At 36.7% G+C, this 19,160-nt stretch overlaps 1 protein-coding gene across 1 annotated transcript in view; it reads left to right on the top strand.

Moving 5' to 3' along the window:
* RPGRIP1L (RPGRIP1 like) overlaps positions 1–19,160 on the top strand; it is a 94,447-nt gene that overhangs the window by 57,661 nt on the left and 17,626 nt on the right. The window contains exons 20-23 of the mRNA XM_080828721.1: positions 711–812; positions 1,467–1,620; positions 2,657–2,730; positions 18,252–18,435. Of these exons, the coding sequence (XP_080684847.1) occupies positions 711–812; positions 1,467–1,620; positions 2,657–2,730; positions 18,252–18,435 (514 nt within the window). The remainder of the gene's footprint in view (positions 1–710; positions 813–1,466; positions 1,621–2,656; positions 2,731–18,251; positions 18,436–19,160) is intronic.

A 19,160-nucleotide genomic window follows, 5' to 3' on the forward strand; every position in this document is an offset into this window, starting at 1 on the left:
CTCCCTCTTCCTCTGTCCCTCCCATCACTCACTCACTCTCTCTATCTCCCTCTCAAATAAATAAATAAATCTTTAAAATCAACTTGAAGAATTCTTTTAAAAAATTAATTATAGGGGCACCTGGGTGGCTCAGTGGGTTAAAGCCTCTGCCTTCGGCTCAGGTCATGATTCCAGGGTCCTGGGATCGAGCCCCACCGCATCGGGCTTTCTACTCAGCGGGGAGCCTGCTTCCTCCTCTCTCTCTGCCTGCCTCTCTGCCTACTTGTGACCTCTGTCTGTCAAATAAATAAATAAATATTTTTAAAAAAACAGTATACAACTATATGTATTTTTCTGTAACTAGCATTTTTTACTTAATAGTGTATTGGGTACTCTCTTCAGTGTGCATAAGTACAGATCTACGTTATCATTTTTTTCATGGTTGCAAAGAACTCAAGTATTTGGATATACCATATTTTATTTAATCCTAGTCTGTTGGATATTTGCATTGTTTTCACTTTTTTTGCAATTATAAACAATGCTTCAATGAACGATGTTTGTAATTCTTTAATTACATATATAAATACTGTGATGACTATCAGCCATTTTACTGAAATACACTAACTAAATTTAGGGTCATATGGGTAACTACTATATTTGCTCCCTTATATATATGGAATTTAGTAGTAAATACAAAATAACATATATGCATGTTTTTACATCAATAAAAGGAGATACATACTCCTCCTGAAGATGTGAAGGAAGTTTCATCAGAATTGGAGCATATGCCAAAAATAGAAACTGACATGCCAACTCTTTCACATGGTCCTGAGGTATGTATTTGTATTAAAATTATTTTGAAAGGTTTGATTTCGTTCTTAAAAGACTTTATACTAAAATGGATCAAGAGGGGCGCCTGGGTGGCTCAGTAGGTTAAGCCTCTGCCTTCGGCTCAGGTCATGATCTCAGGGTCCTGGGATCAAGCTCCGAGTCAGGCTCTCTGCTCGGCAGGGAGCCTGCTTCCCCGCTCTCTCTCTCTGCCTGCTTCTCTGCCTACTTGTGATCTCTGTCAAATAAATAAATAAAATCTTTTAATAAATAAATAAAATGGATCAAGAACTCATAGCATCTATCCTATTTTTATGTAGAACTTCCTGGGAACATAAAGATCGAAACTATGACCAGTGTTGCAATTATGCTGATATTAGCAACTAATAAATAGATATGTGAATTAGAGTAATAATGTAAAATTCATTTTTATATTAATGTGTTTTTCATTCTTGGCTTATATTAATATTTTCATTTATCTGCCTAATATCATTTGTCTGTGCAACGTTAGTGATGGTTTTTCTAATGAATCACTTACATATAGTGCCTATCCGTATGTTTAAGTCTCAGGCTTACAGGCTTTCTTAGTCACGTGCTTCAGCAAGTGCAACACATGTGATCGAAGCACCAGTGTTATCAGTATGCTCGTATTTCTTCAGGTTTCTCAAGAAAGCAGTGGAGCTAAGGTAAAAGAGAAAATACAACAAGGAAAAGATGATGATGTGTCTTTCCTGTCAGAGGGTCAGCTGGCAGATCGAAGCTGGACTTCTTCTGAAGATGAAACAGAAATAACTGAGGAATTGGAACCAGAAGGTGATTTTTTTTTCCCTTTCTTAAATTACCATTATTTACTTAATTCTGTGCTTTCTTTAATCTGTTAGAGCATGCCTCCTAGGACATCTTCACATAGTAGGGGATCTACTTTGTGATACCTATTTCTTGACCGAAATGACGGGACCCGGTTCAGTGTAGTCAGCTACGGGCTGGCAGAATTGTTGCACACCTTCTTATCTCAACCTGCTGTGCCACAGTGGAATTCAAGTCTTGCTGCTGACCACAGTCCCAGTTTATGTTTTAAGTGGCTTGATGTTCTCTTTGGGTTTTATACTATCAACTGGATTATTCTAGAGAAATTAACTTTTTAAAAATTAAAACTAAGAACTCAGACAAGACAACTCTTGACAAGATGTAGTTTATATAAATATCTGAAAGAAGCAACTATAGCGACAAAGCATTTAGGTAGTGCCTAGGGAAAGGTAAATGGGAACAGGGAGATATAGAGAAAGAGTAAATTCAGGGGGCATAAGGAAACTTGTGGGGTAATGGATGGGTTCACAATATTAACTGTGGTGATGATTCCACAGAATTATACATATGTCAAAATATCAAATTTTGCTCTTTAAATATGTGCAGTTTATCATATGGCAATTTCGCCACAATAAAACTACAAAAATTTTTAAATGTTTCTAAATAGTAAAAATAACTTGATTTGCACAGTATAATTGATTAGGCTGTTAGAAAATACCTATTACCCTGTCCTCCTCTTTATTTTTTTTTCTGTTCTCCTCTTTAAAAAGACTCTTTTTGAATTTCACAACAAGCTATATTTTTATTATTTTTGTTTCTACTAAAACTAAACTTGGAATTTTCAGTCTTTTTTTTAATCTTTTCTAAATTATAATGTAAAAGTAAATATCTTTTCTGCTAAGAAAGGTCTAGACATGATTATCATATTGTCCTTTTAAGGTTATCCTTATAACAAAAGCTTATAACAAATTGCTCCATTTCTCAAGGTATAAATATAATCGGTTTAACAGACTTGAGCCACTAAAATCTTATTTCTTAACAGATGAGGAAGAGAGATCTGCATCTGACAGCGACGAGTGTATTATTCCAGGTCCTATCTCCAAGAATATCAAACAGGTCAGTAGCTTGATGCCAGCTAGAAATGTTGCAAAATAAAGGTGCTTTTCATTCATTGTGTATCTGTCTTCATATATGAAAATCTGAAGGCAAAAATATTTCTGGGAAAATTTTCTGGGAAAATCTTACCCATGTAATCATCTAGTACAAAAAGAAAATTTATATGTAGTTTCATTATGTAATGGGACATAACTTGTATTATTTTTGCTTACTTGCTAAGAATACCTATCAGCAGCAGCTTTAACAGTTACTTGCTAAAACCAGTTCACTTCCCTGACTCCTTTTCAGAACGATTATACAAAGATGTGTTAAATCCATTCTGAGGGGTGCCTAGGTGGCTTAGTAGTTTAAGCATCTGACTTTGGCTCAGGTCAGTCTTAGGGTCCTGGGAGCTAGCCCCTCGTCGGGCTTCCCACTCAGCAGGGAGTCTTCTTGTCCCTTTCCGTCTGCTCCTCCCCCTGCTCATGTTCTTTCTCCCTCTCAAATAAATAAATTAAATCTTCTTTAAGAAAGAATGCAACCTGAGCTTTAAAAATTCAAAATGGGATATTGCATTTAAAACATTAATACTTTCAAATGTGAATTCATTCATACACTAAAATATGTCCACTGATAGACTATTAAAGTTATTTCATTTCCACCAAAACAGTAAACCTTCATAGAAGGTAATTAATCTTGTATAGGTATACTTGTTTTGTAGCACATTGCTGAAAAGCAGTATGCAAATGGAAGTTTTGAAAAGAAAATTATACTTTATATGAGAAGTATACTACTTACCAAAGCATTTTTTTTTATTTTGGGGGGGTAGTTATTCTAAAGTAAATGTAAGTGAAGTAAAAAGACCCTAGCTTTTTCTGTTCATCTACATTAATTTTCCTGAAATGATTAATTGTATTCCTTTTTCAGAATTTCTGTTTTGTGGGTAAAAATTGGAATAATTTTTTCAACTCTTAAAATTCTTAGCTTAACCTCTCTGCAGAACAAACCCAAATACAAACAAAAGAATGATAAGTACAAGCAGAACAGTTCATCTGTCCAAAGTTTTATTATCATTATTAATTATAATATCACCTGACCCATGGCATCCTGATATATGGAATCTTTATTGTTCAAAATCAGTAAATCAAGGAAGGAATCTTGAATATGGTTGCCTGCAGACTTCTAATTATAGCATTTAGTTCAGTTTAGCTTTTTTGCTTTATCAAACCTGAAATTGTTAAATTATTTATCAAACTAATGAATAGAAATTCTCTGGGTCTCTATTAGAAACTTTTGATAATGGGACTCAAACAGAAAATGAGTCCCTTGTGTGGGATTTAGCTCCATAGCCATTTGTATTCGGGTTTTTCAGGGAAATAGAACAAATAGGATATATACGTACAAATATGTACATATAAAGAGATTTATTATAAGGAATTGAGTCACATGGTTATAGAGACTGAGAAGTCCCAGAAACTGTATTCAGCAAGCTGGAGACCCAGGAAAGTCAGTGGTGTAGTTCCAATCTGAGTCTGAAGACCTTAAAACTAGGAGTGCCAATGGTGTAAGTTCCATCTAGAAAGCAGGCAGACTGGAGACCTAAGAAGAGCCAGTGTTTCAGTTCGAGTTCAGAGTCAGGAAACGACCAGTGTTGCTTCTGAACGCCATCAGGTGAGAGGATTTCTCACCACTTTTGTTCTATTCAGTCTTCCAACTGATTGGAGGAGGCCCCATCCACCTTAGGGAGGGCGGTCTGCTTCCCTCAGTCTGCCACTTCAAATGTTAATCTTATCCAGAAACAGCCAGATGGACACACCTGGAATAATGTTTGATCAAAGGTCTGAAAATCTGGTGGTCCTGTCCAGTTGACAGGTAAAATTAACTATCAAGGGTTCCCTGGGTAGCTCAGTCGATTGAACATCCAACTCTTGGATTCAGCTCAGATCATGATCTCAGGGTTGTAAGATCAAATCAAGCTCCACGTTGGGCTCCATGCTCAGCCGAAAGTCTGCTTCCCCTTTCCCTCTCTCTCTGCCCCTCCCCCTGCTCACACGCAGCACACTCTCTTTCTCTCTCTGTGTGTCTTTCAAATCAATCTTTAAAAAATTTAACTATCACATTATTTTATTAAGAGCCCTCTGTTCATTACATCAAGAGTAGTAAGACTGCATGTTTGAATCAGACATTTCTTTCTCATTTATCAATAGTCAATAGTTCTTATGAAACACTTTGCCTACTTCATCAGGATTTTTGGATACCTATATGATTTAGCCTTTTGAACATAAGAATGAGAAATGAGATACTGAATCAGGCCTGGGGTTTAAGAAGACAGGCAGTAAGGGATGTATTTATCTAGTCAAAGTACAAACAGCACTCATCCCTCTTGTCATAACACAGTGATTCCCAGGGATTCAGTGTCTGCAGTTTGTCAACACTTCCCCTAAGGAAGTAAATATAGTATTCGGGTCCTGCCCTCTGGGGACATCTGCATTAATTGGGAAGATGTGTTCCTGAAAAGTCAAGTAGTTATTTGGCTATTAAATTACAATATAAAACAAGGTCAGGTGACAGTACCAATAATTAATGTAATAGATATTTGAGGTAAAGAATACTTAGCTGTTTTCTTGCCTGCTTTCTCATTTTTCAAATGAATAAACTGAGGTCTTGAGAGAGAAAGTGACTTGCTGGTAATCTTCCCACTAAGGAAGCAAGTTCAGAGGAAGGAGAAATTTGAAGTAACTCTTTAGTAGACTTTATGTAAGGTATGCCCAGAGCTGGCCCACCTGCCCTCTTGTGGGCTTCATGTCTATTTTTCCGAAGTTTAAGCTGACTTGCTCTGCTTTCTTTTTTTTATTACCAAAGATAACCATGCACACATGCCCACCCCGGAGGAGAAAAATCTAATTAACCATGCCTAGCCTCTAGGTTGGATCCATCTTTATCGGTTGTGTACACTTGACCTATTTGGCTAGGGCCAGTCACACAGTAAGAAGGAGTGTTCTGCTTTAACTGTGACATCTCAAAGATGTGGATATATGGCAGCAGAGAGAAAATCATATGCAGGGATGCATATGTGTTTCAGAAGTCAAGAATACGCTAACTAGAGCAGCCTTTTTTTTTTTTTTAAAGATTTTATTTATTTATTTGACAGAGAGATCACAAGTAGGCAGAGAGGCAGGCAGAGAGAGAGAGAGGAGGAAGCAGGTTCCCTGCTGAGCAGAGAGCCCATTGTGGGGCTTGATCCCAGGACCCTGGGATCATGACCCGAGCTGAACGCAGAGGCTTTCACCCACTGAGCCATCCAGGCGCCCCGAGCAGCCTTTTTATATAAGAGGATAGAAGAGTTTAGATATAATGCTGAAAGCCAAACATTTTGGATTTTATCCAATAGATCCTAGGGAGACATTGTAATAGTTCATTTTATTTTCTAAACATTGTATTCATCATTCAAAAGTAACTTTCAAAGTGTAGGAAAATGTTACCTAAATTATAGCACCTTAGACCAAACAATTTTTAAGTGGGGGGGAGAGGTATTTTATCCCCCAGGGGACATTTGGCAATATCTGAAGGCATTCTGGATTGTCACACTGGGCAGGACTGCTATTGGCATGTAATAGGTAGGGGTTAAGGTTAAGGTTGCTGCTCAACACACTATAATGCACAGGACTCACAGCAAAGAACTATCTGGCCCAAAATGTCGATAGTGCCGAGGCTGAGAAATCCGTCATTCAGGGGAACCGTGTGTATTGGCAGCATTGCTAGCATCTCAGTGGAATTGTTCAATGCCCTTGACTAAGACAGAATAAGGAACTTCGATTTAACAAGGAAGTTTGGTGGAAGAAAGAACTACTCCTCTAAAATATCCAACTATTTCTAATGTACACATCTATTTTTCCCTTAGAATAAACTGGGTTTTTTTTTCTTATTATTCCTGGGAAAGTAATTTGTGTTACTTCGCTACAGCCTGCTACAGTCTTGACTATCATTCCAAATGTGATTTATTATAATGGTTTAAGATGCTTTCTCCAATGTGTGAATACCATTTAAAGGAAGCAACTGCTGTAAGCAATGCTTTATGCCTCAGTAGCCCTTGATCACCTCCCACATGCTTTTAAAAATTCTACTTTTAGTAGACGGTACTAACCAGTATTTTATGTTAATAGGTGATATTTAATTGTGTTAAATTATTTACCAAATAGAGGGGCGCCTGGGTGGCTCAGTGGGTTAAGCCAATGCCTTCGGCTCAAGTCATGATCTCAGGGTCCTGGGATCAAGTCCCGCATTGGGCTCTCTGCTCAGCAGGGAGCCTGCTTCACTCTCTCTCTCTCTCTGCCTGCCTCTCTACTTGTGATCTCTATCAAATAAATAGTTAAATCTTTAAAAAAAATTTTTTTTAAATTTTTTACCAAATAGAATAAAATAGTTTAATCTGTAAACATAGGAACAAACCTCAAGAGATCATCATACTCATGAAATAAAGTATTTTCTAGTGATTATACCAGTTTTTCTATGTGCTACTTTAATAGTCATTCAGTATGAGTCACAGAACATTTTTCTTTAAAAATCACAAAAGTAGTACAAGAAACTCCTAAATATACTTCACCCACATCCATCAACTGTTAACATTTTGCTACATTGTTTATCATTTCTGTTGTCTCTCCTACATTTGTATATTGCACCTATATATGTATATATACACATTCTAGCATACGTAATCATAATGAATCATTTCAGTGTTGCAGAAGTCATGTTCGTTTACTCTTAAATACTTCAGAATAATAATATAATACCATTATTTAATCTACAGTTCTCATTAAAATTTTGACAATTGTTCCAGTAGTATAATTTATAGCATTTGATTAATCTGGTCCAGGATCCAATCCAGATTGCACGCTGTGTTTAACTTTCCTGTCTCATTAGCCTCTGTAATCCATAATGATGGTTGCAGTCTTTATGTTGTTTCTTTCAGATTAACATTTTTTCAGAATCCAGGTCATTTGTATTGTAGACTATCCTTCAGTTTGGATTAATGTGATGTTTCTCTCATATTAGATTCAGCTATATGTTTTGGTAGGAATACTACAAAAGCAGGGCTGTGTCCTTTCCAGGGCATCATGTCAGGAGGAACAGGATGTCACTGTCTGATTGTTGAGGATGTTAACTTTCGTCAAGGTGTTGTTAGCATAAAACCTTTTTTAAGCTTAAAAATCCTTCTGGCTCGTTAGTTTCTTTCTTTACCTCTTTCTCAAGAACTTCTTCAGGTTGAAATCTTAGGACAGTGATACATGGCTTTTATCAGAAGGAAGGTAATACTGAATGGCTCTTATGTGCTAAATTAGCACATCCTATAGAGTATGTCCTTTAATTTTCACAGTCCTGCGTTCATTAGCATCTGCTGTGTGTCATAAAAGAAGCAGTCCCTGGCTTCAGAGAGGTCACAGTCTACAGGGGAAACACAGTCAGTGCACAGTGGTTAGCACGAGGAGAATGGAATGCACAGGGTGCTGTGGGAACTTTCAAGCAGGTACCTAACAACGTGAGGGACCCTCATCAAGAAAGACTTCCTAAAGTCAGTGAAGTTTGAGCCAAGTGTTGAAGATGATTAGGAATTAGTAAGGGTCATGGTGGGATCATTACGGGTCAAAGGAACAATAGCTTAAGAATTAGGGAGAATGTGGAGCATGGCTCTTTCTGGAAATCAGTGGTTTTCAGATGGTTTCAGTGGTTTTCTACGTTATGGCACACCTGTGGAGGCTCAGGAGAAGATGCTGAAAAGATAGGCACGTTCTGACCATTAAGGCCTCAGTGTATCATCTGAGAAGGTTAAAGTCTATCCTGAAGTTCTATGGGCAGCCAATGAGGGCTTTTTAAATATTTTATTTATTTGACAGACAGAGATCACAAGTAGGCAGAGAGAGAGAGGGAAGCAGGCTCCCTGCTGAGCAGAGAGCCTGATGCGGGGCTCGATCCCAGGACCCTGGGACCATGACCTGAGCCGAAAGCAGAGGCTTTAACCCACTGAGCCACCCAGGCGCCCCCCAATGAGGGCTTTTAAGGGAGGGGGAAGATCACTCACTAATTAACCCAATACTTAGCATTTGCTGTGTTCCAAGCTTTATTCTAGGCAGTGAAGAAGGGAAATAATCCTCTTGCTCTTAGGGAGTTTACACTCTTGAATCGCATTTTAAAAGAGCATGCTATCAATAATGTAAAGAACAGATTAGAGGCACAGAGACTAATTAAAAAGTAATTAGAGAACGCTACTCTGTGGTTATCCCCACTTGATAGATTTTTTTTAATTGCCTCTACCCTATAATGTCACAAAAGTGAGACTAGAAGTAGTGTCCTAGATAAGTATCATTTATGCCAGTTACACTGTGAATCTGAATTACCTGCTAACTGCGTAAGCACTTTAAGATCACGCAGTTTCTTTTTTTCATGATTCAGAATCTCACAGCTCCTAGTTATCTCTTAGAAACGTTGATCCTTAAAAGGAATCTAACAGATTTCCCAGGACTTAGACATATTACTTGGTTCTTCCTCTTTTCTTCATGTCTATGATGTATAATTAATCATAGATTACTTCATTTTGTTTCATTTCATTTACAACATTTATGAGCTTCGCTTTGTCAGAGTGAAATGCTTGTCCCCTCCTTTTCTTTCCAAAGTGGCATAATTAGTGTTAGCATCTTTTTTAACAGGCTACATAAAGTTTAGTGGCTGGATTAAATCAAGTCATTAACATAATGTGCTACCCAATTTGCCCCTATCTCTCTTCGTTTCCAGGACATCAAAGTGCCACAGAGCACCAGTGTAATTGGGCCTTGCTGGCCTGTCAGATTCCGTCAGCCTGATGACTGCTGCTTTTACTGAAAAGCTTCTAGGCATGATAATTAAGGGGGGGAGGGGGGAGCCTGAGAAATGTAAAACTTTGGACATTTTTCTATGAATATTTTATTAATTTGAATAATCAGAAGTTAACAGTATCAATTTGATGTATAATACATTGATTAAAAGCCTTGTTTTAGGTCCTTAAAATAGACATCAAAACCAAAAATTTGCATCTGCCATGGCATTAAAAAAAAGAATTAACAGTCCTTCTTGGAAAGTATTTCTAGTTTTATCACTTAAACCATGGAGCCTTCCATTTTCACAACGAAATGTACAACCATCAATTTACGGATTTCTTCAGGTGCGCGCACAGGTGACAACGGGAGCTAATGCTGGAAGAGCAGTGGACTCTTCTGTGCGTTGTATATTTACGTCTCTCTGTTTCTACTAATAGCAGTTTGTAAAAATTGTCATATTCGATTGGACTAAATTACAATTCCACCTAGAAAGCAGGTCCTCTTGAACTATATGAGCTGGCATTCCCAGGTGATTGCAATAGTGATCTTCAGCAACATATGTATTAAAGATTTGAAGGGCAAAACAGCATAAAGCAACTCATTACTTTTAGAATTCACGTATTAAAAATTACTAAATCACTTCAGAAGCAAATATGATATCCTATCGGTGGGTAAAGTAATTCCCTCCCAATATTTTACATATGGAAGCTTAAGCTAATAGAGTAAGTTTCAAAATATATTTTAGGTTAAAACAAGAAATGTTGAATTACTTCCTGGTAGTAATTGCTTCCAAAACTCTTTTTTATGTTTTGCAACTTAATTATCTCTTCCTAATATATACTAGGGACATCTTTCCAATAGTAATATACTCCATTTCTTTTAAACCTCCATAATATTCCTACCCCACAGCTCTACCATATTGACTTAAACCCCTTTTGGTGGACCCTTAGGTTTCTACCAGTGTTTTCTAATACAAACATTTCTTGTTAAAGCAACAATAGATATTAATTTCTGCTTCCCCACATCACACCTTTGCCAAACTGATGGTTAAGAAATTATACCTCACTGATAATTCTATTACAAAGAAGCAAAAAAGGGAAAATATTTTTATGTACGTACATACATACTTTTACATGAACATACAGATACAACATTTAGGTTTATGTAAGCAAAGAAAATGTCTAAAAGTATATAATCCAAACACCATTAGCAGTATCTCCGAGACATGGCTCAGGGCGGGGGTCGGAAAACTATGGCCCATGTCAAACACATCCCTCTACCTGTTTTTGTAAATAAAGTTTTATTGGAACAGAGCCACACCCATCACATGTAAATACATATTGTCTATGTTCTATACTCATTTTACAAGAGCTAAGTATTTGTAACAGAGACCATATGGCCTGCAATGCAAAAAATATTGGTGGTCTGAGCCTTTACAGCAAAAAATTGCCAACCCCCGAGTTGGGAGGAAACAAGGAACTTTTCTACTTTAATTTTTAGGATTTATATTGTTGGATTATTTTTAACGATGAGTGTAGATTGCTTCTAGAAAGTAAATAATTTGTAGGCTAATTCTATACTAAAATGTTAAATAACAAAAACGATTTAATATGAATATTTTAGAAGCTTTTTAAAAAGATTTTATTTATTTATTTATTTATTTACTTGTTTATTTATTTATTTATTTGATAGAGGGCATGAGCAGGGGGAAGAGCAGAGAGATGCAGACTCCCCACTGAGCAGGGAGCCAGAGGGGCTCCATCCCAGGACCCCAGGATCATGACCTGAGCCAAAGGCAGACACTTAACTAACTGAACCACCCAGACATCCCTTTAGAAGCCTTTTAATAAATATTTTAGAAAGGGTCAACAGGGGCACCTGGGTGGCTCAGTGGGTTGAAGCCTCTGATTCGGCTCGGGTCATGGTCTCAGGGTCCTGGGATAGAGCGCTGCATCAGGCTCTCTGCTCAGCGGGGAGCCTGCTTCCCTTCCTCTCTCTCTGCCTGCCTCTCTGCCTACTTGTGATCTCTGTCTGTCAGATAAATAATAAAATCTTAAAAAAAAAAAAAGAAAGAAAGGGTCAACAAATGTAGGTTGAATCTTTTTTGGTTTAGTGCAGTGATTCTCAAAATTTGGTCCCCAGACCAGCAACATCAGCATCACCTGAGAACTTGTGAGGATGCAAATTCTTGGATCCCACCCCAGACCTCATGAATCAGAAACTCAGAGACTGAGTCCCAGCAATCTGTGTGTTTGCAATCAAGCCTTTCAGGTTATTCTGGCTTATGCTAGAGTTTGAGAACAACTTGAGGGAAAAGTGGTACTTCTCACTGTGACTGAACACTAGGATCACCTAGAGAGCATTTTTAAATGTCAGGGCCCAGCTCCATTCGGATCAGCTAAATCCGAATTTCGTTTAAAGCTCCCCCGGTGATACTAATGTGCAGCCAAAATTGAGAACCACCGTACTATAACATCTGTTTTCAATGATGGTGGAAAAGGAATGGCGTATCAAAATCACCTGAAATTGAGGGTAATTTTTAAAATTCTCTCCTTCCTTCATGTTAACTGCCATAGTAAGCCACAGTTAATGATGGAAATGTGTCATATCCCTCAGGTGTATTAGGACAGGAAAAAATATTCCAACCATTGCTTTAGAACATGTGGTAACAAGCTTCTGTATTTTGCTGACCCTTATAGATGCAGTAATTTACATGGTGTATAAGGGAGACCATGACAATATTCTAAAAATAAGCTCTCTAAACCCTAGCACCATTTTTTTCTCCACCACTGAAGTTTTCAATATTTATAGTAATTGTTCAATATAGGTCTTTCACAGAACTAATGAGAAAAGATAGGTTACTGCCACAGATAGGTTACTGCCACAGATGAAAGCTGGGGTTTTTGGTTTTGTTTATTAAAAACATTGTTATCTCAACAGTGTGAGTTTCTCTTTACTCTTATTTCTCCCAAAGAGCTGTTATAGATCATCACCTTCTACTTCCATTTTGTATCTGTCATTTCACTATAAAGTACCAAGTTCTACCTATCGTGGCTCCTAAGAGGTAGGCTTTGTTTCTATTTATTTATTTACACACATACACCCCCCACACACACACCCCACACACATTTTTATGGTGATAAATATAATACTCATGTAAATTCATGTAACCATTTGAGGAGTAATTTGAATTTCTCATATCTCTCACTTAGCAATTCTCCTAAGAGAATCACTCACATACACAGGAAAACGTAAAGGGATAGACAACGCGATATTGTCTGTTAATAGCAAAAAATTGTGAACAACTCAGTTGTTTATCAGTAGAGAAATAAGTGGACTATAGATTGTGTATGCAGTATGAATGGAATTCTGTATAACGTATGATTGAATTCGATTTTAATTATAAACACAAATTTCTAAATATAGTACTGAGTAAAAAAACACAAGTTGCAGAATGATTAATAGAGGAGGCTATCACTAATATGAAATGTAAAAACAGAAAGCAGTACTACCTGTTGTTAATGGGAATATACATATGTTGCAGGAAACATACCAGCATGTTTGGAAGTGATACACATCACTTTCAGGATGCTGGTTTCCTCTGGGGGAAGGAGAGAAAGGAAATAGGAGGTGAGGGCTTTAGCTGCATCTGAAATGTTTTATTTCTTCAGTAACAACAAAAAAGTTTGAATCAGATACAGGAAAATGGTAACCTCTGTTTAAGATGTTGAGTCCCTGAATATGCCAAATTACTTTCTATACTTTATAATTTTACAGAAATGCTTATTCACTGTAGAGATTTAGAAAGAAATAAAACTCACGTGTAATCTCAACCAGAGTTAGAGTTAAATCTAACTGACTGATACAAGTTGCAAAACCTTTCTCATAGGCCATTCTCAGTTGAGGAATACTATGTTAAAGGGCTGTCAAATATAATTAATTTTTAGGAGGCTAACAGTTCAACTCGTGTAGCTGCTCTGATGTCGGAAGAATTCAGCATGATCCTCTAAATAAAACAAAAAATTTAAACATACCAATAAAAGCTTAAGTAAATACTATAGAAAAATATGGCCTAAAAAGTGAATTAACATCAATCAGGAAGCAATAGTGGAATTGAGCCAAAATCATGAGAGCTATAACTTTTTTTCTCTGGGAGTAATACTAGCTGTCATCACATTTCTAGATCATTCAATCACATAATATGTAGTGTCCATCTATACAGACAACTAAAAATAAGTTGCTTGCAATTCATATTTGAGTGACTTCTATTACTTCTGTCACCACAGTCAGAATTTTTAAATGCTCTTTTTATATGCTGACATCAACATCTTTTCTAACTAGGGAAGTTAATAGGGCAGTTGGTGAAGGAGACAAAAAAAGTAACATCATACTTAGTAACAAATGCTCGTACATATAGAAAACAGGAGGGATGCCTGGGTGGCTCAGTCCGTGAAGTGTCGGATTCTCGATTTCAGCTCAGGTCATGATCTCAGGGTCATGGAATGGAGGCCTGAGGTGGCCTCCAAGCTCACTGTGGAGTGTGAGAAGATTTTCTTTCTCCCTTTACCTCTGCCCTTCCCCCACCTGGGGCCCCACACCCTGTGTGCCAGCTCTCTCTACAAAAAAAAGGAAATAGGAAAAGCCTAAAGCCTAGACTGTATGGCAAACTTCCTATATGTGAAGGCTGTTAATGTCCTGCCGAAGAGCCCCCGTCATGTTCTAGTGATTCTGAAGAGACATTACTCTGCATCTATCTGCAGAGGTTTCCCTTTAGTCATCCGAATATCGTTATCCCTTCCCAGGCTCCTAAAGGAACTTTTTTCATTGCTTTATTATGAAAAATTTCAAACATATAAAAAAGTTGAAATAATAGTAACCTGCCATCTCAGTTCTACAATACTGACTTGTCTTTGAAATAGTCTTATTTAACTAAAATCTGAATATTTTTCAACAATTATTCATCACCAGCTTACCGAAACAGGGGAGACACAGTAAATATTTGTTAAAAGAGAAAACACTAATAATTTCTGCTTCACCTATTTCTGGCAACATACAAAAGATAATCTGAATATATAAAAGATGTTCAATCTCCCTTGACTCTGTATCTTTAACTGACTGTTGAGGGCCTACTATGTGCCAGATAGGATGTCAAACAGCAGAAGAGTAATAAAAATACAGCTCTGGTCTGCAGGAGCTCACAGTCTCCAGAGAAAGGCAGGTGGGTAAAGAAATCCAGGCAGTATAATGTGACTGAAAAGTGCAGTGAGGGTCCAGTGGGGGAACCAGCTTGCTCTGGAAGATTTGTGATGCCATCGTAAAAGGACAGCAGGTATGGCCCAGGGCCTAAAATAAGCAGAATTTTGTCGGATAGAGAAGATTTTCGACACAAAACCTGAGCTATATAAACAGCACACCCCTGGTCCAGGAAAATGGCTGGAGTGAAGGTTAATCTGTTTTCAAGCTGAAAGGTGATACCTGATTTGTTTTTAGAGGGAGAATTTAGCCATAAGAATAGTAGTTGCCGCTGCAGACAAGGGATTAGGGCAAGAGTGCCTCACCTCTTTTCCAGCCCTGAAAGTAGATAAACTTTGCAGAAAGAAACCACATGTGGTTTTGTCTTTATCTCCCCAGTAGCTGATACAGTGTTGAAATATCATAAGCTTTCAATAATTTGATGAATCATTGAGGTATTTAAGAAGTAAAATGAATAGGAATGGGTCATCTGTAGGATGTGGTGGATATGAAAACTGGGGATGGCAGAAGTGGCCCCACAGTCTCCTGGTTGTCTGTGACCAGGTGGACGGCTGTGTCACCTGAGATAGGAAGCTGCAGGGAATGAACGGAGTTTGGGGGAGAGGAGAGAATTTGAGTTCATTTCTGACACTAAGTTGGGGTTGTCAGTTATACAGTTGGAAGTGCTTCCTAATCTTCAAAATTTTAATATATAATCTAGTTGAACTTTCGATGCACAGAGGCAAGAACACACCAGAATTGTTCTGATATTGAAAAATAAATTGGCAGGGCGCCTGGGTTGCTCAGTGGGTTAAAGCCTCTGCCTTCGGCTCAGGTCATGATTCCCGGGTCCTGGGATCAAACCCCATATCGGGCTCTCTGCTCAGTGGGGAGCCTGCTTCCCTTCCTCTCTCTCTGTCTGCCTCTCTGCCTACTTGTGATCTCTGTCAAATAAATAAATAAAATCTTTAAAAAAAAAATTAAGAAAAATAAATTGGCTAGCCCGGTAGCCAAAATGTATCATGTTTGGAAAATTCTTTATTCAGAGCATGCTTCCCTAAATACATACAATTTGGATAATTTGGAACTTATCCCTTTTTTGATGTATTTTAAGTTGGTTTATGTAAAAAGAACAAAGAAATGATAACTTCTGTCTGGAAAATTAGAGAATTTAGAAAGGCATAGGATAGAGGTAATGAGGTTGGGGCAGGATAGGGGTGGGGTGGAAATCAGTAACAAAAGACTGGACCAGAAAGGAGATGATGTCATGTGAGGAATTTTAAAGCTCTTTTATTTATTTGTATAATACGGTAGGTTTTCTTTTGGTTTGTTTCGTATTGAAGTTTTGGTTTGTTTCTTTGGCTGTAATCTACTTTCATTTAGAATTAGACTTTTATATATAGTCTTATTTAACAACATAAACACATTCTTAGAAAAATGCAAGTTTTCATATGGGAACTATATACTTAATATATTATTAATAAAATAACCGGTTAAATAAATTTGATTCCTCTGCTGTTTAAAAGTTCATTCGCCTCTTCATTGAGTTCCACGATAAACAACTTTAAATTCTTCTTTTCACAATGTAGAAATAAACATGTATATGCCTCTTTTGCCTTTTTATGGCCAATTTCCTTTAATTCTTTTGTGCAGAAATGAACAAGAATGTTTTATAAGAAGTTATTGTTATAACAATTCTGACTTTTTTCAAATTACAAGTCATGTAAAAGGCTTAATTATGCATCGTGCTGCATTTGAAGCAGAATTGTAAAATGGGTGTTCATGTGTGATATTTTGACAACAACCATACATTTTAAGGAAAAAATAATATCACTTAAAATATTTTCTTTACCACGTTAGTCTTCAGCAAGCAGAAAAGGGCTCTTCTGAAGTGAGGTTAGACAATGGAGCCAACTTCATTTTTTATGCACGTGAACGGAGAGGGCTTGAGGTTATTAGTTGAAACCGAGTAACCTTTCCAGGCTTTCATCTCTTTCTTTTCAAATTTGAATATGAAAAGCATATTCAAGTCAAAGACCATCACTTTAATGACATTTGGCAGTCATTTGATTTATTAGGTTTTAGAAAAAATTTTCCTTTAAATATTTCATCATACTATGCTAATCCTAGTAATATTGCCAGCTGCAGCCTTGTACCTGTATTAGTGGAGACAGAATGGTGTGGAATTTTCTCTGTCATCCTAGTAAAATTTCCATGAATCTACTGAATAATAAAATAACCTTATTGAAATATTCAGATTTGGGTTTTTAGTTAAAGTGTCTTAGAATACATAATAAAAGAAAATGTCTTTTGAAAGAATGGGGTAAAATTACTTCATCAAATATTGAGGGGGTTTGACAGTAATAGAAATTGTTCTTTATGGGGATATTGTTACAATAGGATAGTTATGCTTTTCAGTTTGATTAATTACATTATATGCTTTGAAATATCTAAGTAATCACTGTGATGAATTTGCACACTGATTTATGTTTGACAGTGAGTTCCTAAAAGTTGGTCATATAGACAGGTCTCAGTTTCAGGATTTTCTAATTACTATTTGAAGTTATATAATCTACAGTAGCATGCTTCTGAATTTAGTAAAGAGGGATTTAGTAAAAGGGAATGAAGCGCAAATTTAAAATTGTAAGACACAAACATTTAAGCGAGGGGTTGTCTTGGTGTGATCTAATTTTTAAGTCATAGTCTATAGTTTGTTTTAAATCATTACTGAAGGGAATATGTATGGCTCGTTTAGTAATGTCCGTGACACCAAAAATCTATTAAGGATTGAAATGAAAATTACACAGTAAAACAAATATATTTTTAGCTGTTAATTCTGTAATTACAAGGAAATACCTGGTAAATTAGATAAAATTTTGTTTCTTTTGTTTGAAAACATTACTTACTGAATGAAATATGTTGTGGCACAATATATAGGAGGATGAACTATAGTTTCTGCTCTCCTTAATATGGATTCATATAGCGACATTTATTAGCATAATAGCTATAAAGTATTCAACAGGCTTTGATCTCTGCATAACCGAAACTTTCTCAGGTACTGTAGATTAAATAAAAGCAGTGATAAACATGTACTTCATTACATAGTTTGAAATAAGGCCAACTGATACTTGTCATTCTGAGAGCAATCGGAGATGAAGATCTCATAATCTTCCCCCCTGATAGACGACTAGTGGGGTATTTATAGCCTCAAATGTAAATCAGGAGACTATTGCCATGACACTGTTAACTTCAAACCCTGGGGCATTAGAATCTCATTCTCTCTCTCTCTGTCGTGAATAATCTATCATGTGTAACTATACAGTAGTGTACAATGTGTTCCAAAAAAGAAACCCATTGGCCTTCATGTTTTATTTAAAATTGATAGTGAAAAAGAGTAAAGGGGGTTTTGCTCATTTGTTTTATGTTTCTTTGTTGGTTTTCTTGTTTTTGCTCTTTAAACAGCCATCAGAAAAAATTCAGATTGAGATCATAGCTCTTAGCCTTAATGATTCTCGAGTAACTGCAGATGACACTATCCAACGGCTGTTCGTGGAATGCAGATTCTACAGTCTTCCTGCTGAAGAGACACCTGTGTCACTTCCAAAACCCAAGAGTGGGCAGTGGGTCTACTATAATTATAGCAATGGTATGTATGGTTCGTTTATAATTCAGACTTTCATTTTTGTCTTATCTGTGAAGGTAGCTGCAGAACAAGGAGAAAGTGTCATTCTCTAATGTTCACATAAAGTCATGAAAGTCTCATCAGAGTGGATTAATAAATAAAATAAAATAAAGTCAAACCTGTAGCATAAGGATTAAATTTCAAATCTGAATTGAAATTAACTCTTCAAATTAACTTTGAAGTAATACTAAAGAGAAAACAAAAACAGTAGAAAAACAATGTCTGTAGACGTTCCTGCTATATTATAGTATCAATAGAAAAATGTCACCTGGGTCTGCAACTGAACTGAATCAAAAAGTATAATATTTCACAGGGGAAAAAAGTACTACTAGCTTTTTAATCATATGATTCAAACCATTCAGTGACCTAATATTTTCTACCTTTCTGGTCAATGTCATCACATGGATGTTTTTACAATATACATATATCTCTCTCCTAGTGTCTGTATGTTCAGTATTTTAGTTGAGTGATATACATTCTTAGAATACCTTTTCATGATTTAGCCCACACATGCACTGATAGCTCCAGGCAGGTTTTCTCTTTGAGGGCTTTATCTATCGGCTAGTTGACATCTAAGTCAGACCCAACTGGTACCCTGTAAATTCTTCGATCAGCCAACTTTAAGATGTTTTAAATAATAGTATATATCAGTGTATAATTAAAGAGGAGTAAAAATAATCATATCAAGC

This window comes from Martes martes, assembly GCF_963455335.1.
Source record: "Martes martes genome assembly, chromosome: 17".
Classification (NCBI taxonomy): Eukaryota; Metazoa; Chordata; class Mammalia; order Carnivora; family Mustelidae; genus Martes; species Martes martes.